This window comes from Oncorhynchus gorbuscha, linkage group LG11 (assembly GCF_021184085.1).
Source record: "Oncorhynchus gorbuscha isolate QuinsamMale2020 ecotype Even-year linkage group LG11, OgorEven_v1.0, whole genome shotgun sequence".
In the NCBI taxonomy this organism is placed as follows: Eukaryota; Metazoa; Chordata; class Actinopteri; order Salmoniformes; family Salmonidae; genus Oncorhynchus; species Oncorhynchus gorbuscha.
In genome coordinates this window covers 40,483,196-40,507,187 of record NC_060183.1, presented here as the reverse complement: position 1 = coordinate 40,507,187, position 23,992 = coordinate 40,483,196, and the positions used below count along the sequence as shown (strand labels likewise).

The 23,992-nt window shown below is 41.5% G+C and overlaps 2 protein-coding genes across 3 annotated transcripts in view; one reads left to right on the top strand and one right to left on the bottom strand.

Moving 5' to 3' along the window:
* Positions 1-238: 238 nt before the first annotated feature.
* On the bottom strand, positions 239-15,984 carry pja2 (praja ring finger ubiquitin ligase 2). 2 transcript variants are annotated; one of them, XM_046369612.1, is made up of 10 exons: positions 15,853-15,929; positions 15,047-15,122; positions 12,893-13,087; positions 11,295-12,336; positions 10,674-10,835; positions 9,878-10,063; positions 6,581-6,692; positions 2,851-2,965; positions 866-981; positions 239-728 (listed from the first exon to the last, which is right to left on the bottom strand). In XM_046369612.1, exons 2-10 carry the CDS (start codon positions 15,051-15,053, stop codon positions 603-605), a joined length of 2,061 nt encoding a protein of 686 aa, XP_046225568.1. In that variant the 5' UTR covers positions 15,054-15,122; positions 15,853-15,929; the 3' UTR covers positions 239-602. The 2 variants fall into 2 exon arrangements, with proteins under 2 accessions (XP_046225568.1, XP_046225569.1); XM_046369613.1 differs by lacking the exon at positions 15,047-15,122 and having other exon boundaries at positions 15,853-15,984.
* A 1,388-nt stretch (positions 15,985-17,372) lies between these two features.
* man2a1 (mannosidase, alpha, class 2A, member 1) overlaps positions 17,373-23,992 on the top strand; it is a 72,468-nt gene continuing 65,848 nt past the window's right edge. Inside the window, exons 1-2 of the mRNA XM_046369608.1 lie at positions 17,373-18,515; positions 19,415-19,672. Coding sequence (XP_046225564.1) covers positions 18,375-18,515; positions 19,415-19,672 — 399 coding nt within the window. The 5' untranslated portion in view covers positions 17,373-18,374. The remainder of the gene's footprint in view (positions 18,516-19,414; positions 19,673-23,992) is intronic.

The following is a 23,992-nucleotide window of genomic DNA, read 5'->3' as shown; positions in this document are numbered from 1 at the left end:
AGTGTTCTGTTTGGGGAGGTGCAGAGATGAATTTCAACAAACCATAATCGTTTATGTCCATTTTCAGAATACAAATATTTGATCCTGATTCTTTTTCATTCAACAGGCAACCAGAGGCTTACAAATGGGTAAATTGTATGAGAGATGGTGTGGTGCCTAATCTTTCCCTCGTATAAATGGCTTTTATACAAACTGAGTAAGGAAGTTATTAATTTTGATAGACTTCTTGAAGACAAAGCCTTGCCCACACTACAGCCTTTATTGAACACGGGAAACAAAATTATTTAGAAAATGAGTACAATAAGGTGCATAATAAGCAGTGCTTTCATCTGTATAAAAAAAAAGTGCATGTAAAATGCGTTAACAAAAATCTGGGCTAAACAAACTGCAATTTCCTATCCTTCATTAAAACACAACAACTTGATTACACAGATAATATTTTCTCAGAAAATAAGCCTGAACTGTCACTCTCAGACATGGAACTTGTTAACATGTGCAGAACTAAATAAACCTCATTCATGAAGTGCTAAATTGTGGAGAGGCAGTGACAGAAAAAGTAATAATTTTAATTTAAGCGTTAGAGGCCTCTTATGGCTGTGGATTCACCGTGTTCCGGCTGCGCTGTGATTGGACGGAGGGATGTACTGATCCGACACAAACGAGGTGGGTGCAGGGGTCTCAGCGACAACAGGCAACAGGACGTGACGACAGACAGGGCAAGTCCCAGACTAGAGAGAGGATACCATAAGTCAAATCACAGGCCAGGTGCTAGACTGATGCCACCATCATTTAAATTACATGCAAGGTTAGTTTATTATTTATTTTTTTAAGACTTAAAAATAAGTAATTATCCACACACACAAACCTTCTGGAGCCAGAGAGTCACGCAGATCTTGTGGAACATGTGGTGGCACGGCAACTGGGTTGCAATCTCATCTTTGACGTACTCACAACAGCAGATGGCACAGCACTGTTCCTGCCCTAGAGAGAGAAAAAGGCAAGGATAAAGATTGAGGGATGCATAGCGAAAGGACAAAGGCTATAAAAAGAGAAAGGCCCAGTCATACTGACACGGAGACACACGGGAAGTACTAATTGTCAGTGTCAGAGAACAGCGCCGCGCCATCGAACACTTCATGTTCTACATCCCCAGCCTCAAACCACACTGTTTTGTATTCACAGCCCCAAGCATTCACGTTCGAATCACTAGATCCACGCACACACAGATGGAACTGTACACTCCGACACATGGCATGACGAATGGCGGCCATCTTCCCTCCGCCTGCATTCCGTGATTTATTCCCGAGGACGCCCGGCGTGTCATAAACTTGACGCGGCGCCAGTGCATGAAAATGTTCTTTCCCCCTCTCACGGTTACATTATGCATTATTTTACAGTTATTTCCTGTCGTGGCACCACATCAGCTATGTAGCAGCGGGATACTGCCATGGGGAATGCGTTGATGTGTTGAGAGATTGTGACACCTCTTTTTTTATGAGCCATTTTCTGGCAGAGTTCGCAGACTAATAAAGACTTTAAGCTCTGTTTATACCACGACGTGGCCAAGAGTGTGTATACATACCTGCTCCTCAAAGATCTCATTCCAAAATCATGGGCATTAATATAGAGTTTCTCCCCCCTATGCTGCTATAACAGCCGCCACTCTTCTGTGAAGGCTTTCCACTAGATGTTGGAACATTGCTGCAGGGACTTGCATTAGTAAGGTCGGACACTGATGTTGGGAGATTAGGCCTGACTCGCAGTCGGCGTTCCAATTCATCCCAAAGTTGTTCAATGGGGTTGAGATCAGGGCTCTGTACAGGCCAGTCAAGTTCTTCACACCGGTCGACAAACCATTTCTGTATGGACCTTGCTTTGTTCACAGGGCCATATTGTCATTTTGAAATAGGAAGGGCCTACCCCAAACTGTTGCCACAAAGTTGGAAGCACAGAATCGTCTAGAATGTCATTGTATGCTCTAGCGTTATGATTTCCCTTCACTAGAACTAGGAGGCCCGAACCATGAAAAACAGCCCTAGACCATTGTTCCTCCTCCACCAAACTGGCACTATACATTGGGGCAGGTCAATCTGCTAGATGGTGGAGTGTTATTCATCACTCCAGAGACAGTGTTTCCACTGCTCCAGAGTCCAATGGCGGGGAGCTTTACACCACTCCAGCTAGGCATTGCACATGGTGATCTTAGGCTGCTCAACCATGGAAACCCATTTCATGCAGCTCCCAATGAGATTGCATGGCTGTGTGCTCGATTTTATACAACTATAGCAACGGGTGTGGCTAAAATAGCAGAATCCACTAATTTGAAGGTGTCCACATACTTTGTATATTTAATATATTAGTAGCTAATTTCTGACTTTAAGACAGTCTGGACTGGACTGCTGGTTGGCTAATGGTAAAACTGACTAAAGACAGAGGTTGGGGATTTACAGAGTGGATAGTCCCACTAATTAGGCTACATGTTTTATTTTTATTCTGATACAAAGGCACTCATCGTGTTGGTATTAAGCACAGCATTACCTAGGCCTATTACAGTAATTAGTGCATGCCAAATTAAAACTAATCTTACTCGTTCCATCACTGAAAATATGTTTTTGCTTGAGCATTTTCAAAGGTCATTCAGAATTTCAACATTGACCAATGAATGGAGTTCTTTACAGTATTGCACCTTCAGTCGTATTTAGCTACTTACACCCAGAAAGAGTGACAATCTCCATTCCCCCCCAATGCAAAGTGGGCAATTGCACACATTAACAATACAGCCAATTCAAAAAGGAACGAAGGGAAGGGCTAGTCTGTTAGGACAAGATGTGGCCCTACCACTGAACTTACCACTGTGGTCCTCCAATATGGTGATCTGAGGCAGACACTCGATGATCTGTTCTGTAGCAGGAGGGTGAGCCTGCTCCACGTCGATGGACAGAGACTCAAGGTGGGCTAAAGCCGCCTGTGAACCAAACAGAAGAACATCAGGTGCCAACGTCCCTACGCGGTAGTTACACATTTTTTAGGAATGTGTCTCGATGTTGTACAAGACCGCAACACGGTGCCACCCTACGTTGACAGACCATCTTGAAATGCACATTTGACGCAAACCTTTGAGCGATGGAATGGTGTTTAACAGATATGGTCCTAAGATGCTTCCATCTGCACTTATGCCTTACGTGACTCATGTCATTGTAGGCAAGGCAAACCAGTTATCATGATTTCCCAATGATCAAAATAAAATAAAAAATTACAGCACAGACTCATTCAGCAGTTTTTACCTGATTAACCTCTTCGAGATAGGGGGCACTCTTAATTTTTGGATAAAAAACGTGCCCGTTTTAAACAAGATATTTTGGCACGAAAAGATGCTCCACTATGCATGGAATTGACAGCCTTGGAAAGAAGAAAACTCTGACGTTTCCAAAACTGCAAAGATATGATCTGTGAATGCCCCAGAACTAATGCTACAGGCGAAACCAAGATGAAGTTTCATACAGGAAATGTCCCAGATTCTGAAGGCGCTGTGTTCCAATGTGCTCCTTATATGGCTGTGAATGCGCCAGGAATGAGCCTGCGCTTTCTGTCGTTTCCCCCCATTGTCTGCAGCATTGTGACGTGTTTGTAGGCATATCATTGGAAGATTGACCATAAGAGACTACATTTACCCGCTATACACCAAGTCACTTGGCTCTGTCATAACCTCACATGGTCTCTCCTATCATTGCTATGCAGACGACACACAATTAATCCTCTCCTTTCCCCCTTCTGATGACCAGGTGGCGAATCACATCTCTGCATGTCCGGCAGACATATCAGTGTGGATGACGGATCACCACCTCAAGCTGAACCTCGGCAAGACGGGGCTGCTCTTCCTCCCGGGGAAGGACTGCCCATTCCATGATCTCGCCATCACGGTTGACAACTCCATTGTGTCCTCCTCCCAGAGCGCTAAGAACCTTGGCGTGATCCTGGACAACACCCTGTCGTTCTCAACTAACATCAAGGCGGTGGCCCGTTCCTGTAGGTTGGTTCATGCTCTACAACATCCGCAGAGTACGACCCTGTCACACAGGAAGCGGCGCAGGTCCTAATCCAGGCACTTGTCATCTCCCGTCTGGATTACTGCAACTCGCTGTTGGCTGGGCTCCCTGCCTGTGCCATTAAACCCCTACAACTCATCCAGAATGCCGCAGCCCGTCTGGTGTTCAACCTTCCCAAGTTCTCTCACGTCACCCCGCTCCTCCGCTCTCTCCACTGGCTTCCAGTTGAAGCTCGCATCCGCTACAAGACCATGGTGCTTGCCTACGGAGCTGTGAGGGGAACGGCCCCTCAGTACCTCCAGGCTCTGATCAGGCCCTACACCCAAACAAGGGCACTGCGTTCATCCACCTCTGGCCTGCTCGCCTCCCTACCACTGAGGAAGTACAGTTCCCGCTCAGCCCAGTCAAAACTGTTCGCTGCTCTGGCCCCCCAATGGTGGAACAAACTCCCTCACGACAGCGGAGTCAATCACCACCTTCCGGAGACACCTGAAACCCCACCTCTTTAAGGAATACCTAGGATAGGATAAGTAATCCTTCTCACCCCCCCCCCTTTAAGATTTAGATGCACTATTGTAAAGTGACTGTTCCACTGGATGTCATAAGGTGAATGCACCAATTTGTAAGTGGCTCTGGATAAGAGCGTCTGCTAAATGACTTAAATGTAATGTAAATGTGTCCCGCCCGGTGTCCTATCTCGAAATTATTGCGTAATCTGTAGGTCCATGCGCGTTCCATTTCTTCAGAAGAGAAAGTCAACTGCCACGATGGATTTTATCATCGATAGATGTGAAAAACACCTTGAGGATTGATTCTAAACATCGGTTTGCCATGTTTCTGTCGATATTATGGAGTTAATTTGGAAAAAAGTTTGCGTTTTAATGGCTTTTTTTTCCTTACCCAAACGTGATGAACAAAATGGAGCAATTAGTCGACAAATAATATTTTTTGTAAAAACGGAACATTTGCTATCAAACAGTCTCCTCATTGAAAACATCTGAAGTTCTTCAAAGGTAAATAATTTTATTTAAATTATTTTCTGGTTTTTGTGGAAAATGTTGCATGCTGAAATAGAGGCATAATCCTATGCTAGGCTAATACTAATACTGTTACACAAATGCTTGTTTAGCTATGGTTCAAAAGCATATTTTGAAAATCTGAGATGACAGTGTTGATAACAAAAGGCTAAGCTTGAGAGCAAATAGATTCATTTCATTTGCGATTTTCATGCATAGTTAACGTTGTGTTATGCTAATGAGCTTGCGGATAGATTTACACAATCCCGGATACAGGTTTTTTTCCGTAGCTAAACATGACACAGAAAACGGAGCGATTTGTCCTAAACAAATAATCTTTCAGGAAAAACTGAACATTTGCTATCCGAGAGTCTCCTCATTGAAAACATCCGAAGTTCTTCAAAGGTAAATGATTTTATTTTAATGCTTTTCTGGTTTTTGTGAAAATGTTGCCTGCTGAATGCTAACGCTAAATGCTACGTTAGCTATCAATACTGTTACACAAATGCTTGTTTTGCAATGGTTGAGAAGCATATTTTGAAAATCTGAGATGACAGTGTTAACAAAAGGCTAAGCTTGAGAGCAAATAGATTAATTTCATTTCATTTGCGATTTTCATAAATAGTTAACGTTGCGTTATGGTAATGAGCTTGAGGCTGTATTCACGATCCCGGATCCGGGATGGCTCGACGCAAGAAGTTAAGTAGAATCCTATTGGAAATGAATGTGTAAAGTTCCATTCATATTACTGAAACAAGTTGAAAATGATGCCATTCTGCTTACTGTTGACAAGAACTTTTGATAAATAGCCCAAAGTCAAAACACTGTTTTGAAGTGTCCAAATCAATAGTCAATACGCAGAAACAGTTTGTGATATATTGAAAACCTAAACATAAAAATGTACAACCTACCCATACATGTGCCACAACAGTAATCAGATTACTCATATTTTATTAAAACTAGCACCATAAACTACATAAGCAAAAAATTTAAAAATAGATGTGGCAATAAAATCACATGTCGATGAGGGGGGAATCAGATTGTATGCACTGTTGAAACTAACCCCCCCATCACAGAAAATGGAACAAACCACTCAATGAATCACGACCCACAATATGATATCAACAGTGATAACTGTTGGCTGCTTTTTCAGGGATAGTTTGTCAAATCCGTGTATTGGTGTGTCACTTTTATAGAGAGGCCGCCCAGAATTGTTCTCTAGTCTGTCCTTTTAAATTAGAAAATGACAAATCTAAATTTTAAAAAAAGGTACAAAATCAAAGACATTGATCTGTTTTAAGCAATACATTGTGATTATTAAACTTTTATACTAACAAAGAAATAGTGTAATTCCCCCCAATTCAATGTGTTCAAAACGTGAGGTTGTCTAATGTAGTAACACATATTGTCCAAATCAAGGAAAGTAGCATAACATAAAAATGGAAAAAATTATTCCATATTTAATTTTAGGATGACCGTAAATGAAGCAAACTGAAGAGTCTAGGACTTGGGCCTTACCTCCATAGCTTGGGCAAGGCGCTCTTCAAGAGCCATGTATGTGAGGAGCTGAGGATCCACATAGGAAATAGCCTGAGCCATCCCAAAGCCCTCTCCAAAGTCATCTAGCAACCTAAGATGAAGCCAAACAAAATGCATTTAATTGTGCTGATTTCTCTCATAACAATAGCATACCATGTAAATTCTTCCTGGTCAGAGAAAACTCCTGGCTTTACATACAGCTTACATTTAGGAAGTGAAACTACTATGTTGTGAAAGTCAGAGTACAGGCAAACATTCCCACCTCTGGGAAACAAAGCATCCATTTTCTAAGATGGGAATTTCAAGAAATTCGAGATGCATTGCTTCGACAGACATGGCTATAATTCAAACTTGAGAAATTCTCAGGTCTTGAACACTGCCTCTGGAGGGATGCGCTAGACACTCGCTGGACATTTGCCCCCCTCTAAGCAGGGCAGTAGAAACAGAATTGTCTAGCTGAGTTCATTATACATACAGTAAAAATACTAATAGCATAGCAATGTTTTTGAAACAGATTAAATGTAATATAGACATTATCACTATATTTGAGACGTGTTTCCAGTGGCAACCCATCATTCAGGGCAGGTGGGGCAGAGAAATTAGAGATAAAATGTATCGGTGCTCATCGGCCATAAACAATACAAGTTAGAAGTCGAAAATTCAACCTTGAGTAGTTTGGAAGGAATCAGTAGCTAACTACAAGCATTGCAAAGCAATCACTAGCCTGCTATTCGGTGGAGAGCGCTTGTGGTCCAAGTCTTGGTTTAAGTGTCTCTTTTCAAAGCTTAAAAAGTATAAAAACAGTCGACACCATGGGCCAGAAAAGGTTGAATACATTGACCATGCTGTCAATCCATCATGACTTCTGCCATGTTCAAAACTCCTGGAAACTTGTAAGTCTTAGACTTCAATGAGTTTAAAACTGGGACATTAAAAAAATTAAAAATACATTTAAAAAAGGGGGTGGCCGCTTAAAAACAGAACTTGGGCCTCTTTCTAGAGCTCCGACCTGAAGATCCGACATCATTTAAAAAAATGTTTTAAATATTTTTTCCTTTATTTAACTAGGCAAGTCAGTTAAGAACAGATTCTCATTTTCAATGACGGCCTAGGAACAGTGGGTCCACTGCCTGTTCAGGGGCAAAACGACAGATTTGTACCTTGCCAGCTCGGGGGTTTGAACTTGCAACCTTCCGGTTACTAGTCCAACGCTCTAACCACTAGGGTACCCTGCCGCCGTCATGATTAGACCTTGTTTTTTCCCGATTTCCCAGTTGTCTTGAAAGCAACATGAATCCAGAGAATGCCAGACTTTGATGACACAATTTGCCCACAAGAAGGTCCGCTGCGACACCTTCCTGTTCAAGTGAGCACAGTAAGGAGAGTCCAAAAATGACTTATATGCTACTGCATAAATTGTGTAATATGCCAGGGAAATGTGTACTGTAGTGTACTTCGCTCATTAATGTCTTAATCGAAACTCTGGATTGCCTCTTATCCGCTTGTCGTCCCCTTATGACATAGTTGGTACAGATCAATTGTCAGGAGAAACCACATTTTAATGAGGCTGAATGAACTGTTCTGCTGCCAGACAAGGCTCCACTGATGTAGTAGTGGTAAGGATTCACTCCATGGTGCTGAAAATAAAGCTCCTCTGTTGAGACAGCTTTATGTAGGTCCTAACAGTTTGGTGGGCACCTTTTGTCACCGTTATTGTGCAATGAATGTATTGTTTAGTGTTGTGTTATGGCTTTTCTGGCATTTTTTATATTTATTTAACTAGGTAAGTCAGTTGAAAATAAATTCTTATTTACAATGACCGCCTACTCCGGCCAAACCCGGACGGCGCTGGGCCAATTGTGTGCCGCCCTACGGGTCTCCCAATCACGGCTGGCTGTGACACAGCCTGGAATTGAACCAGGGTCTGTAGTGACACCTCTAGCACTGAGATGCAGGGCCTTAGACCGCAGCGCCATTCAGGAGCCCCCAGAATTCAGAACAGCCCATGTTCTGAATTCTGTCGCTGTGGATTTCAAAAAGTGCTGAACTAATAGCACCCATCTAAAAAAAAAAAGGAATAATGGGGAGTTTGCCCCACCAAGATTTACATTTAAAAATATAAAAAAATAAACCTTTTTTTTTTTACATTTAAAAAAATTATTATAATAATAATAGTAAATAAATCAAAATTGCCACTGCTTGTTTTATTGAGTTACATTCTGAAATTGCCGCCGTATCCTTAAGGGACGCTCAACAGTGTTCCCCCACTGGCTGCTCTGACCCACCGCCCAGGCAAGAACTCCAGGGGAATCATCAACATTCTCGGTCACAATTTTGAATTTACCTCATACAATAACTTCCACGATATTGATTAAATAAAGCTGGGTTTGTTCTCGGGTAACTTTAATACGCTGAAACCGTACATGTATATTCGTGTGAGAGGGGTAATGCTAACATTGCTAGCTAGCAGTGTTATTGTCTTGCAATCTACATTTAGCTAACGCTTGTACGAACGAGAAAATATAAACTGTCATTGTCCGCACATTATTAAAGGCTGTAATATGGTTTGGTAGCATTATTAATGTGAACCCAATATGTTTGAGGAAAATTTGCTCACATTCGTTGAATAGTTTGCAAGCTTTTACTGCCAGCCGCAACCAAAGGTTAGGCAAGGATGTACTGGAAATTGAAAAGTGTGTACATATTATGTAAATTAGAAACCTGTCAAGCTGCCTCCCCTTAAAATATTTGTCAATGAGAATAGCCTCTAAACACAAAAGAGCCTTAAATTATACCCGCCGTGTAGAAAACATTAGGAACACCTTCCTAATATTGACCTCAGAACAGCCTTAATTCGCCGGGGCATGAACTCTACAAGGTGTCGAAAGAGTCCAATGCTTCCCACAGTTGTGTCAAGCAGGCTGGATGTCCTTTGGGTGGGTGACCATTCTTGATACACACAGGAAACTTGAGCGTGACACACTCTAACCGGTGCGCCTGGCACTTACCATACTCCGTTCAATAAGGAACTGACCTTTTCCCTTTCCCATTCCGCCTCAATGGGCCACATGCACAATCCATGTCTCAAGGCTTAAAACCCTTCTTTAACACATCTCGTCCCTTTCATCTACACTGATGGAAGTGAACTTAACAGGTGACATCAATAAGGGATCATAGACTCTCCAGGTGAAAGCTGTCATGGAAGGTGCTCCTAATGTTTTGGACACTCAGTGCAACTCTCACAATTTGGAGTAGAAAGCTTCATGTTTCCCCCACCTCCACTCAGCGTCCAGGTCCTCGCTCATGCTGGAGTCATCCTCCAGGTTGTTGTTGCCGTCAAGGATGAAGAGGCCCGGGTGGACAAAGTGACTCATGCCGTCGGGGTCTTCGTCACTGCTGCTGCCCGCCTCTCCGTTGTACATCAACCAAGGAATCTCCCCCTCCTCCAGAGGTGGAGGCTCCCTGCACACACAAGGGCTATGTTCATTGGGCACCAGACAGAAGAGAACGGACTGAAACGGGGAGGAACTTGTCCAATAAGGAACACTGATTTTCATTGTGGCAAACAAAGTTTTCACCTTGCAACTGAAAATAAAAAAAAGTGTATGTACTGGAAAACATAGGCTATGCAACTCGCTCTTTATCAAGCTACACACATATGCAAACAAGCCAGAACTACCGTACATCTTAGCTACTTAACTCATCAAAATCAATATCCACGGGAATGATTAAGCCTGCCTCAACGGATTTAATGTAAGACCTTGCTTGGACAGTGTGCTGCTGTGGCACTTAGCTTAATCGTTATTCCAGTCCACACTCTGGTTAAACATCACAGCAGTCACACATGGAGATGTGCATCTGAGGGCTGGCGGTGCTTACCAATGAAATTCTATATACATACAGTTGACTGATGAATGCTAAGTGTAGTGGTCCCCAGTCTCAATTTGAATAGTTTCTATTAGACCAGTCTCAAGCAATTGATTGCATTTATCAGGAGTGAACTGTGTATAAGACCTGTATCATCATGGTGTATTTATTGAACTGTATATAAGGCATGTGTTATGGCGCTTACGCAGGGGGCAGGCTGAGCTCGGGTACATCCTCCAGACTGCTGCTGTTGCTGATGTGCAGCTCGTCCAGGCCGGGCAGAATCTCCCAGCTTTTCTGACGCTCCGTCTCCAGGCCAGAGTCCGACGTCCACGAGGCCGCCCACTCCCCCTCGCTGCACTCCGAGCTGCAGATACACACACGCGCACGGATGTGTAAACACACGCACACACACTTCGCCCTAGTAAACACCAACCAATCCGCTAGCAGAGGTCTTAGCAGTAAACACAAGACCTTCGCGAGCAACCTTTGCTTCCTCAATCCCCAGTTAATACTTTTATCAGGACAACAGAGAGCTTCGTATTCGCACTTTCCCAGAAAGGCTTAATAATATTGCGAGGTGCAATGTCATGGCTCATCAGAGATCTCGAAAATGACCGGTCTACTTTTATGAATAACTCCCAAGTGCAGACAATCTATACTGCTAATGTTTAACTGACGTTTCCCCATCACCGCAATCCAATCCTTATGATTAGATTTCACTGACCATGTACACACACTCGCTGTGCGTTTTGTCATATCTTACTAGGCTCCAAGACCAATAAAAAAAAGGTACTACGTGAAAAAAAAATGTATATTACAATACCTTTCCTCAGCCTTCATGAAAGGAGCACACGTCTCATTGAAATCCTCCAGATCTTCCCAGATCTCATCTTCCTCATCTGAATTAATTTTGCTACCAGCATCTCCATGTTCACGCCACCGCTCTATAGGGCTAAACCCATTCGATTCAGTCTGAGGAAAATCAAAGAGCATCTCCTGGTTTGGCCTTTCTGTTTGCGTCAGAAAGAAAGGAGGCGCAGACACACACTTGGTCTTGCTGGCCTGCTTGGCTATGCCAGAGTCTACCTCCTCGTGGTGAGGACTCTTCCTCTTCTCCAGGTGTGTTTCACTCGTCTGCTTACGAATTTTGGGCCTCACCACCATCTCCGACTGTGTCCCTCTCTGGTTGTCGTTCCCCAGCTCGGCAGGACCTTTGGGACCGACGGGAGAGCCACCGGCTGCTAGGTCATCTGGTATATGATGGTCATCAGTGCCGTTTTCCATGTGTTCTGTTGCGTTGTGTTCCGATATATTCCTCTCAGGCGGGGGTTCCTCTGTGTTTGAATCCGATTTAGGATCCGTTCTAGAATCTTTCACTGACTCAGTGTCTCTGAGGGAAGAGTCTGTCCCTTCACACGATTTTGTATACAAATACGAGTGCAAACCGCTGAGATAGTCAAACTCCTTGCCCAGCTCGAAGATCATGTCATCCAGTCTTTTCTGGAGACCGTGAGACAGGTCGGAGCTCTGCCCCTCCTCCTCGCCTCCACTACTGTCCGGCTCATAAGCATCAATATTTACAAAGCTCAATACGCTAGAATTAGATGGGTTACTGTCCTCGGAGATAGGCCACGCACTGGCCTCAGCACTTTTCTTCAAGACATTTTGGTCCTGGTCACAGGCTACAGGTGGATCACACTTTAGTTTCTTGTAATGGACAGAGAGGGCTTCCGATGGCTTCCTAGAAGTTGACGGTTTCTTGCGGGGAGGATCTTTGCCAGATTTGGCTTTTACTTCTGGGCGAACCGAACTCGATGACACAGGAAAGCTGGTGTGAAGCATCGAGGAGATGTTCCCTTTTGAAGCTAGAGGAGGAGAGGGAGGCATTTAGTCACAGCTAAATAAAACACAACCAAAACGTCTACCATGACTTGTCAATACACAATGATCACACTTGTTGAAAGAGAAAGGAAGAGAGACAATAGAGCAAAGACAGAAAAGAGCAGTCCTTGTTTTCTGAATACAGATAGTGTGCAGCAGCTCCAAGCAGACATATTTTATTAAAAAGCGGAATAAGGGATTCATAGGCTTAGCTGCTTGCTCACACTGCATTCCATGTCACAGGATAAATCAATCCAAACCTCAAGCTATGCAGTACTCGCTCACATGCTGCTGACTACCCTACACAATCTGCTTAATGGTCTGCCATGGATGATATCACAAAAACAATAAACACAACTTTCATTGATTTGCCAACCTTGTTATCATTGCTAACATGCAGAGATATAGACCTGTATCATTGCTTGAAAGATAAAAATATGCTCTTCAGACTCAAATAGCCTACATCTTGTCCCTCGGCTAATCAATGCACTGCAAATGGGACTCAAAAGCATAATAGATGTATTTGCACAGTGAACGTACGTATGGAATGCGCTCTGTTAACACCGTCCATTTCCGTAGCTGGCCAATCCTCCACACTGGCTGGGTTCCTGTGCTTGGCAGAGGTTGGACGGAAGCTAACGTATGCATGCCTCCTGCCATATCTCCTTCCTGTTATTGTGTGATATCCAACAGCCGGTTTGGGCCAGGCTGGCTTGCCAGCTTCCTGACCCATCACTAGAGAGAGAGAGGAAATAACAACATTGAAATACACAGCTTCAAAACTAAAAGCTGCAAACAGAGTGACTGATGGTTTAATCGAAACCTGAAAGTAGACCAATTGTGTGAAAAGAGGGGAGGGTGAGAAACTGCAACTTTGAGCTTTGATCCATACAAAATACAGCACAGTAAAGATACAAGAAACATTGCTGCAAGCCATTACAGTTGTGGTGTGCTTCTTTACACTTACAATCTGTCTGGAAATGTTGTCAAAGGAAAGTAAAAACACTCAAATATGATTAACATGGCATGAAAGAAAAGTAAACCATCATGGTATTGCTAAAATTCTTATTAATCTACAAATGTGGCCAAAATTGGAGATAAATGGAAAAGGCAGAATGTATATACACCATCAAATGCAGTACTACCAGCAGTGCTATGAAATTATCCAAAGAATGAATGATATGCCTCCCTCTGGCTGGGTTCAAATAAAATGTTTTGTCACATTCGCAGGATACAACAGGTGTAGACCTTCCTATGAAATGCTGACTTACAAGCCCTTAACCAACAATGCAGTTCAAGAAAAAGGGGTAACAAAATGTTTTAAAAAATAAAGTACAAAAATAAAATAAGTGATACCGAGGCTCTATACAGGGGGTGCCGGTACCGAGTCAATGTGCGGGGGGGGGGGTACAGGTTAGTCAAGGTAATTTGTGCATTTATTTTACCTTTATTTAACTAGGCAAGTCAGTCAAGAAAAAAAAATCTTATTTTCAATGACAGCCTAGGAACAGTGGGTGAACTGTCTGTTCAGGGTCAGAAAGGCAGATTTGTACCTTGTCAGCTCAGGGATTTGAACTTGGTTACTAGTCCAACGCTCTAACCACTAGGCTACCCTGCCGCCCCATGTACATTTAGGCAGTGGTGGAAAAAGTACCCAAATGTCATACTTGTGTAAAAGTAAAGATACCTTCATAGAAAGTGACAAGTGAAAGTCACCCAGTAAAATACTACTTGAGTAAAAATCTAAAAGTATTTGGTTTTAAATATACTTAAGTATCAAAAGTATAAATCATTCCAAATTGCTTAAGATCAGACGGGACAATATTTTTTTTTTTTTGTATTATTTACAAAACAGCCAGTGGCACACTACAACACGCAGACATAATTTACAAATGAAGTTTGTGTTTATTGAGTCCTCCACTTCAGAGCCAGTAGGGATGACCAGGGATGTTCTCTTGATAGGTGTGTGAATTTAATCACTTTCCTGTCCTGCTAAGCATTAAAAAAATGTAACGAGTACTTTTGGATGTCAGAAAATGTATGGAGTAGTAAGTACATTATTTTCTTTAGGAAAGAAGTGAAGTAAAAGTAGTCAAAAAAACAGTAACTTAAAAGTACAGATAACAAAATAAAATACTTAAGTAGTACTTTAAAGTACTCTTTACACCACTGCATGTAGGTAGGGGTAAATAGATAGTAAACAGCAAGTAGCAGCAGTGTAAATAGGGGGAGGGGATTCAATGTAAATTGTCCAGGTGACCATTTGATTAATTGTTCTGTAGTCTTATGGCTTGGGGGGGGGGGGCAGTAGCAGAGAGAACAGTCTATGACTTGGCTGACTGGTGTCTGACCATTTTTTTGGACCTTCCAGTGGTTAAGTTTAACATATCGTTGCATAACAGAACATGCATTATCATCATCATGCCTTGTGGAAGTAACCAGCAACATTACTTGCGTAAGGTGCAACATTATTTAATAGCCAGCTAATGGTAAACAAACATTTAGCTAGATTATGGCGCTAACTAGACTGCCCTGATTGAAACGGAATAAGCAATACTGTTGCTTGTTAGCTAGAAAGCTGAATAATTACTGCAACCGGCTTGCCAATGTTGTCTTGCTTGGTTAAAAAGTTATTTTCATGACGTCATTAGCTTGCTAGCTATTTGCACCCAAGCAAAAATGTAGCAAACTTACGATTCATATTCGTTGTTTAATAGTCACATGTTCCAGGTGTGGTTGCAGGGTAGCGCTCCAACAAGTGAAATCAAATCTTGAAAACGGTAAAGAGAGAAATATAACTACATACATCATAACTGTGGCAGTGACGAATAAATATTGCATGTCCATTGGGGATGGAGGCAGACTAAAGACTTGAGGTGGAAATGGCTGATAATAGGAGGGGGCAGAGTGACCCTTGAGGGGTTGGGTTGTACTTGTAAGGGCCAAGTGAGGAAAAAAAAAAATCAATAATACACATTAACAACTGCAACATTGATGAATGTCGTTTGGGTACGGGCAGAGTAAACGTCCGTTGTGGGGGAATATCAGGGGAGAGCAGGTAACGCGTTAGCTAACTTAGCTGACTAACGTTAGTGGTGGCTATTCAGCAGCCTGATGTGATGGTCTGGAGGTAGAAACGATTGGCCTCGATACGATAACAGTAACGTTAGTCAATATAGCTGATTATTAGTGCGTGTATTTTCACAAGATAACATTTTTATTTGTAGATGGAACTTGGAAAAACGCTTGGCCCTGGCCTAACGTTGGCTAACTAACTGTGTTGTGTTAAGCTAGCTAACGTTAGCTTGTCAACAAAAAAAAGCTTCCCTCTTCTGGTTATCAACAAGGCATGCAGTAAACTAGTTGGCTACTGTAGCTATTTTCAAACGACAAGGGACAAAACATTTCAGATGTTATCAATCAAATATTATCGATCACCTTATTTTCAACTAGCTTGCTTATTTGAACCAATATCAAATACAAAATAATGGTCGTATTACCTGTCCCCGACACTTCCTCTCCGTCCGAAACTGCGAACAAACCTATAAGCCAACGTCATCCGCAAAGAGTGTCATGTGACTGGCTTTCTCCAATCAGAATGTCCGAGACTGCATTAGCAACATCAGTAGTGAGGAGTAGGAGTACGCCTTTTCAAACATTGTTTTAAGCTTTGTTTGACTATTTACATTTACAGCTGATTCCGGGATTGTATATCGATTCGATCCTTAAATATTTGTCATCCGGTTTGTCATCCGGTTTAACAGTCAGTTAAGAAGAAATTCTTATTTTCAATGACGGCCTAGGAACAGTGGGTTAACTGGTCTAGGAACAGTGGGTCAACTGATCTAGGAACAGTTAACTGACTGTTCAGGGGCAGAACAACAGATTTGTACCTTGTAAGCTCGGGGGTTTGAACTTGCAACCTTCCGGTTACTAGTCCAACTGTTCCTAGGCCGTCATTGAAAATAAGAATTTCTTCTTAACTGACATGCCTAGTTAAATAAAGGTAAAATAAATAAACATCCACTGGTACACCTCCAATTGACTCAAATTATGTCAATTAGCCTATCAGAAGCTTCTAATGACATAATTTTCTGGAATTTTCCAAGCTGTTTAAAGGTAGAATTTCTTAACTGACTTGCCTAGTTAAATAAAGGTACAAATAAAAACTTGTCCTAGGGCTGCAATTCCAGTACATCTCAGCAGAGGGAATAGTAATATATTGACATAGTTTCCTTATATACATGTTATTACATTTATAGTTTAAAATGTCCATTCCGAATGCGCTGTATGTATGAGCTAGGCCTACTATCACATTAAACATTTTTTTCTTTAGATACTATCTCAAAATGTTGACTTACATCTCTGACAGTTTTTTTTTTACATACTATCCAAACATTCTGATATACTATCTCGAAATGTGGACTTTATTATCTCAAAATGTTTAGATAGTGTCAACTTTTTTTTATGGTGGTGGGAATGAGCTTCTATATGATCTGGCTAATAATGGGAGCCTCAAGGGGGAAAAAATGGGCCGGTGTGGGGGCCAAGGTGGATGAATGAAGGCTGTGTTTCACCAGGCTAAAGAGGTTGCATAGAAATCTGTTCCCAACTCAGCTTGAGTTCCAAGCCAAGCAAGGGATGGGGATCCTAGAAGCTTGCTTTACAAAAAAATCCGACATTGCAGCAAGATTCATTAAGTTATTTAAACGAGTAAATGATTGACTGACAAATCTAGATGATTTGATCTTGATGATATAATTACATTTCTTTAAAAAACAAGTATGTATTAATATTATTATTAATATTAGTAGTTGTATTAATAATATTATTAGTATTAGTAGTAGTATTAGCCTAATATAAATAGTGGATAATTTACACTCCGAATTACTCCATTAATCTATCCATATCTTTTTTACCTGTTAAATTTGATCCAAATTATATTTTTCGTCACCAAATGATGTCAGAGGAGGCGTATGCAAGTTTCGGTTCTCCTGTGCCCTACTAGGCTACTACTATGGCCCGGAGAGAGAGAAGGGAGACGTTTCTCAGCTGTGAGATTACATTCACAAAGAAAACTTGTAACGCAAAGAATTGCACGTTCGTCTCGCTTTACTCAATCGATTAATGCTGAGTGAAATGTGTTTCGTTTTCAATTTTATTTGCTTATCTCAATCTTACAATCAGAATGGAGTAAGAAATGATTTTTTTTGTCGGTGGAGCTTGTCTATTTCCGCAGATGCTGTTGACGTTTGCAATGAAATAGCGTCCCTTCTTTCTCTCTTTTTCAATTCCAAATGTTGAAAATATGAACGCGATCAAGTAGAAGCTGGCATTTGGACAGCCTGGAATCATCAGTGGCGCGCGCTGAACATGCCCATGCAGCTGTTTTCACGAGGTCTCTGGTGTTTTCTGGAGTTAATGACCAAGTTTTGGCAACACAAATGAATCATTGGAGGCGTGGTTTCTGGGAGATACTACAGTGGGATAAGGGCAATGATCGCAAAACGATGGAGTTGGAAACGTTTACGCATTGTGCGCTGGACTAAAAACGCAGTAACGCACGACTTTACCTGTGCGCCTCAAATGAAAGTTGTGAGTCGGTAGGCGGCGCACGTTCATACCATATGGTTTTCACTTCCTCGCTTAATTTGAACAGAAAACAAATACAGGAAGGAGACGGGGTCGATCTGCTGAATCACACTAATCTTTCACACTAAAACTTTGCGACTGACGACGCAGTCTGTGGTTCAGGCTACCTTTGGGTGACAGATCCAGCTTTTTAAAGTTTATTGTACATAGGAGGGAATGTCAACAATTATGTAAGTTCCGTCGTAACACATTAAAGCAGAATGTATTACTATTTTATAAAAGAGTTTTAGGAATAGCATAGACATTTTCCGATCCTCGCCGCGGAGTCAAGACATCGACCATTCGCAGAGGGGGATTTACATGACTATAGGTTATTGCTGTCACTCAATGCGATCAACTTCGATTCATCTGGCAGTATCGATTGTAAATTATGATAAGGCTCAATCGGCAAGTCACTGTTTTTGGCAGTGCCATATTTTGTGTAGTGGTCTTCTCATTGTACCTGATGCTGGATCACCTGCAATTAGACAATACCAAAAGTCCAAACAACGGTGGGGATAGATTGCAAAATGTAAGTCTGACTTATTTTTCGTACGATATAGCCTATGACTGATGAACCTTGTTTTTACATAGTTGCACAAATATTAATGAATTTGTAAAGTAGCCTATTTCCTCAAAATCGTATCAACTGCTACTGTGTAGATAACTGGTGTTGATTGGCTGCTGTAGGCATGGGCACGGTTAGTAGGCCAACTACTAGTTTTTTCATTGTTACAATGCACCAACGTTCTAGACAATGTTTAACAGTTTTCGCTTCCAGACAGGAAACACATTTTCAACTGATATATAGTTATCGTCTTGAAACATAAATGGTTCCAATAAACACAAGTGTATGACTTTTCTTGGAAGTCCTACGGTCATATTCATTTTGAGATCTTGATATCGTGGGGTTGTGTGTCACATAATTCCATTCCTGAATCAGTGAAAACGAGTATTTCTAGGCAATCGGGTTGCCTCCCACAATAACAATGTTCCAGCATAACATACACCCTCTTATTATACACCTATTTTGCGCCTATTGCTATTGCCCAAGGTATGAGATATCGAGACTAAGTGAAACTGGTAAAAGTGGACATGTTTGTGCAACAAGAAGGTGACTGACCTCTTGTTATCTCTTTATTCGTCATTTCCACTTCCTTTCACTCAGGGCTTAACAATTATCCCTATGACACTTTGGATTTGTGTGTAATATAGTATGCTATATTTGTCACCATGGAGGACATACCCATAGGTCCTCGTTTTGGTAACAGTATAGTAAGGTTACTTTTATTAAGGGTTTATTGACTGTCTAGTTTATTGACTGTCATTATAACTCATTTATCAACGGTTATTGCATAATAATTAGATGCATACTGTATTGTATAAAGCCAGTGAACTTGTTTTCCTCCATCACTTCTTTTCCTTGACCAGGGCCAGTTGTCAATCCTGCAGGGTAAGATTGACCGCTTGGAAAGACTACTGGCAGAGAACAACGAGATCATAACCAACATCAGGGACTCTGTGATCAACCTGAAGGAGTCGGTCAAGGATGGGGTTCCTGGTGGAGGGAACATGAGCCAAGGACCCTACCCAGAACTGCTGGCTTCGCCTCCACTGGTCCTGCCTATTGACTCCCAAGACTGTCAGTTTGCAGCAAGGGAGTTCTCTGAGCCAGCAGATGGGGTGCAGGTAAGACTTTTAGAGAAAATCAGAAACAACTCAGGTATTTGTAGATGCAATGCTGTTGTAGGCTTGAACATCGATTTGAGCTGTAAAGCATCCTCCGGTGAACGTTTGAAGTGGACAAAACTTCAATGGACAGCGTTATAACTGCCCGTGTTATTTTTACTGAACTCTAACCTATTTTGATAAGATGAATTCGTTATACGGAGCGACATCATCGTGGTCTCATTACCACGCTGAATTGCTCCTACCATCAGTGTGAAATATGAAGCCTTGCAATAGCCACGGGGGAAATCCTTGTTACAGTGTGACGTGACTATGGTGTTAAAATGAAGGACAAATGTAAAAGCCATTACACTATGTGTCATGAATATTCTTCATAATTAATAACATGATAGTGCTGAGAGATTAGTGCTTTTTGCGGTTGGTTTGGTTTCGGTCCGATTCTAAAAAAAACATCAACTTTTTCGGTTTTGATCATTTTATAAATATTAAATACAATACGTGGATTGAATGCTTTAACAACACAGAATAAAACAATTAATAAAAGTCCCATGATGGCAGTGACTGCCCATTACCGCATTACCATCATTTATTCACATTACTTTAATAAAATATTTCAGTTGTGGTGTATATTACATTTATTTTATTTGATGACATTGTTATTTCATTCCAAGTCATCATCTCTGTACTACTGCTGCCTATGCTGTCTGACAAAATCACTATTTTAGTAGTTCTTCAAAGTAAATCATGTATACTTTTATGACTGCTGAACACCAACTATCAATCACTTAGCTCACGTATTTTCAGGTAGAGATACCTCCCGAAGCAACTGCTCTCTATCCCTCTCGATCGTGTATTATTTTGTCTCCCACGCCATGTCTGCCCCACACAAACCTATTGTAGCAGGTGTAAAAGAAACACACAGACCAGACAAGTAGGCACGCAATGGATTGTGGTCATTGTAGTTAATTACCATGTTTTCTGCGCTAAACCATGTAGAAGATTGGCCTCTTGGAAACTAGAACTCCCTACTACCTCACATAGTTTGGGCTTGATCTGATTTACCTCTAGAGAAACTATGTTTTGAGCAAAATAAAATAAAACATTAAATGGAATTCAAATAATGGAAACAACATTGGTCAATTAGTTGTTTAAAAACAAAATAATTACCAAAATGTTGGTTAATTGCTCAGCACCTATATCATGAGCATGTGGGGTGCGTGCTATGCCACTGCCTATAACTAACTATAAGTTAAAGCTACGATATGTCATGTTTTGAATGGCCCGACCAAATTCACATAGAAATGTGAGTCATAGATATTTCAGTCTCATTGAAAGCAAGTCTAAGAAGTGGTAGATCTGTTCTATGGAGGGGACTGCAGTTTGACTTGAAATACAGGTTTCTTTCAGTAGAGACAATACCTTTAGGTACAATTATGTCAGTCAATACTCAAGAATGTTACGGATTAAAAAGAAACCTGCCACCCCTGTGCTTAAATAGACAGAATGAGTGTATATAGCCACCGTGTGTGTATATTTTAAATTTTTTATTTTAACTTTATTTACCTAGGAAAAGCCCATTGAGACCCAGAGTCTCTTTTTCAAGGGAGACCTGGCCAAGAAGGCAGCAACAATCAATACATTTCATAATTAAAACATACAACAATACAACACAACATGATCCAGCCTAAAAAAAGCATTTTACACTCCTTCGTAACAGAGTCTCCATTCAATATATTAAATTCATTCAGGGGCACTAACATATCTATATGAAGCATGGATTGTAGACTATTCCATGAATCTGGTGCATAAGAAGAGAAGGCAGTCTTGCCTAATACTGTGAATGCCCTGGGGACTTTAAGTAGCAACCACCTAGCAGACCAGGTATGGTAACTGCTGGTGGTGACTCTTTGATCCACCTCTACGCAGACGTCTCCATTCTGTATACATCTGGTCCATCTTTGGACACTGTGTTAACAAACCTCAAAACGAGCTTCAACGCCATACAACACTCCTTCCGTGGCCTTCAACTGCTCTTAAATGCAAGTAAAAAACTAACTGCATGCTCTTTAACCGATCGCTGCCTGCACCTGCCCGCCCATCTAGCATCACTACTCTGGACGGTTATGACTTAGAATATGTGGACAACTATAAATACCTAGGTTTTTGGTTGGATAACAAGTTGTCCTTTAAAGTTCATTTGAATAATCTTGAGACAAAGCTTAAATTGAAATTGGGTTTTTATTTTCGTAATAAGGCTTGCTTCCAGCTTATTGCTAGAAAGAATCTTGTTCAGGCCACTTTTCTCTCTGTAATTGATTATGGTGACTTGTTGTATACATTTTACATTACATTTAAGTCATTTAGCAGACGCTCTTATCCAGAGCGACTTACAAATTGGTGCATTCACCTTATGACATCCAGTGGGACAGTCACTTAACAATAGTGCATCTAAAACTTAGGGGGGGTGGGGTGAGAGGGATTACTTAACCTATCCTAGGTATTCCTTAAAGAGGTGGGGTTTCAGGTGTCTCCGGAAGGTGGTGATTGACTCCGCTGTCCTGGCGTCGTGAGGGAGTTTGTTCCACCATTGGGGGGCCAGGGCAGCGAACAGTTTTGACTGGGCTGAGCGGGAGCTGTACTTCCTCAGTGGTAGGGAGGCGAGCAGTATACGCATGCAACCTCCTCTGTCTTACAGAGACTGGACTCTGTTATCATGCATCCTTGTGCTTTATTACAAATGTCAAGTCACTCACCCACCATTGCACCTTGTACCAAATGGAAGGTTGGACCTCACTTTATATGCGCAGAAAGATATGTTTGCATGTGTTCATCTACAAAACCCTTTTGGGTAAACTCCCTCTTTACCTGTGTAGTCTGGTCTGCTTTTATTTCAATTTTATTTTATTTCACCTTTAATTAACCAGGTAGGCCAGTTGAGAACATGTTCTCATATACAACTGCGACCTGGCCAAGGTAAAGCAAAGCAGTCCGACAAAAAACAACAACACAGAGTTACACATGGGATAAACAAACATACCGTCAATAACACAATAGAAATATCTGTATAAAGTGTGTGCAAATGAAGTAAGGGGGTAAGGCAATAAATAGGCCGATAGTGGCAAAGTATTTACAATTTTGCAATTTACACTGGAGTGATGTATGTGCAGATGAGGATGTGCAAGTAGAAATACTGGTGTGCAAAAGAGCAGAAAAACAAAAACAAATATGGGGATTAGGTAGGTAGTTGGTTGGGTGGACTATTTACAGATGGGCTGTGTACAGCTGCAGCGATCGGTAAGCTGCTCAGACAGCTGATGCTTAAAGTTAGTGAGGGAGATATAAGTCTCCAACTTCAGTGATTTTTGCAATATGTTCCAGTCAGGCAGCAGAGAACTGGAAGGAAAGGCAGCCAAAGGGGGTGTTGGCTTTGGGGATGACCAGTGAGATATACCTGCTGGATCACGTGCTACGGGTGGGTGTTGCTATATGGTGACCAGTGAGCTGAGATAAGGAGGAGCTTTACTTAGCAAAGACTTATAGATGACTTGGAGCCAGTGGGTTTGGTGACGAATATGTAGCGAGAACCAGCCAACGAGAGCATACAGGTCGCAGTGGTGGGAAGTATATGGGGCTTTGGTGACAAAATGGATGGCACTGTGATAGACTGCATCCAATTTGCTGAATAGAGTGTTGGAGGCTATTTTGTAAATGACATCGCCAAAGTCAAGGATCGGTAGGATAGTCAGTTTTACGAGGGTATGTTTGGCAGCATGAGTGAAGTAGGCTTTGTTGCGAAATAGGAAGCTGATTCTAGATTTAACTTTGGATTGGAGATGCCTAATGTGAGTCTGGAAGGAGAGTTTACAGTCTAGCCAGACACCTAGGTATTTGTAGGATGAAACTTTTTCTATGAATTAGCCACCTGATGTGACAATGCTAACGTTCTCTGGCAGAGTTCTAGCTCTTGTAAAGGTCATGAAGTTAGTTTTTTGTATATTCAAGAACAGTTTGAGACCATAAAGGGAGGCCTGCAATGACTGAAAAGCAGTCTGGAGCTCTTCAACAGCCTGAACCAGAGAAGGAGCATTCGGAAAGTATTCAGACCTCTTGACTTTTTCCACATTTTGTTACTTTACAGCCTTATTTTAAAATATACTAAATAGTTATCCCCCCCCTCATACATCTACACACAATACCCCATAATGACAAAGCCAAAACAGGTTTTTAGACATTTTTGCAGGTTTATTAAAAATTCAAACTGAAGTATCACATTTACATAGTTGAAGTCGGAAGTATACATACACTTAGGTTGGAGTCATT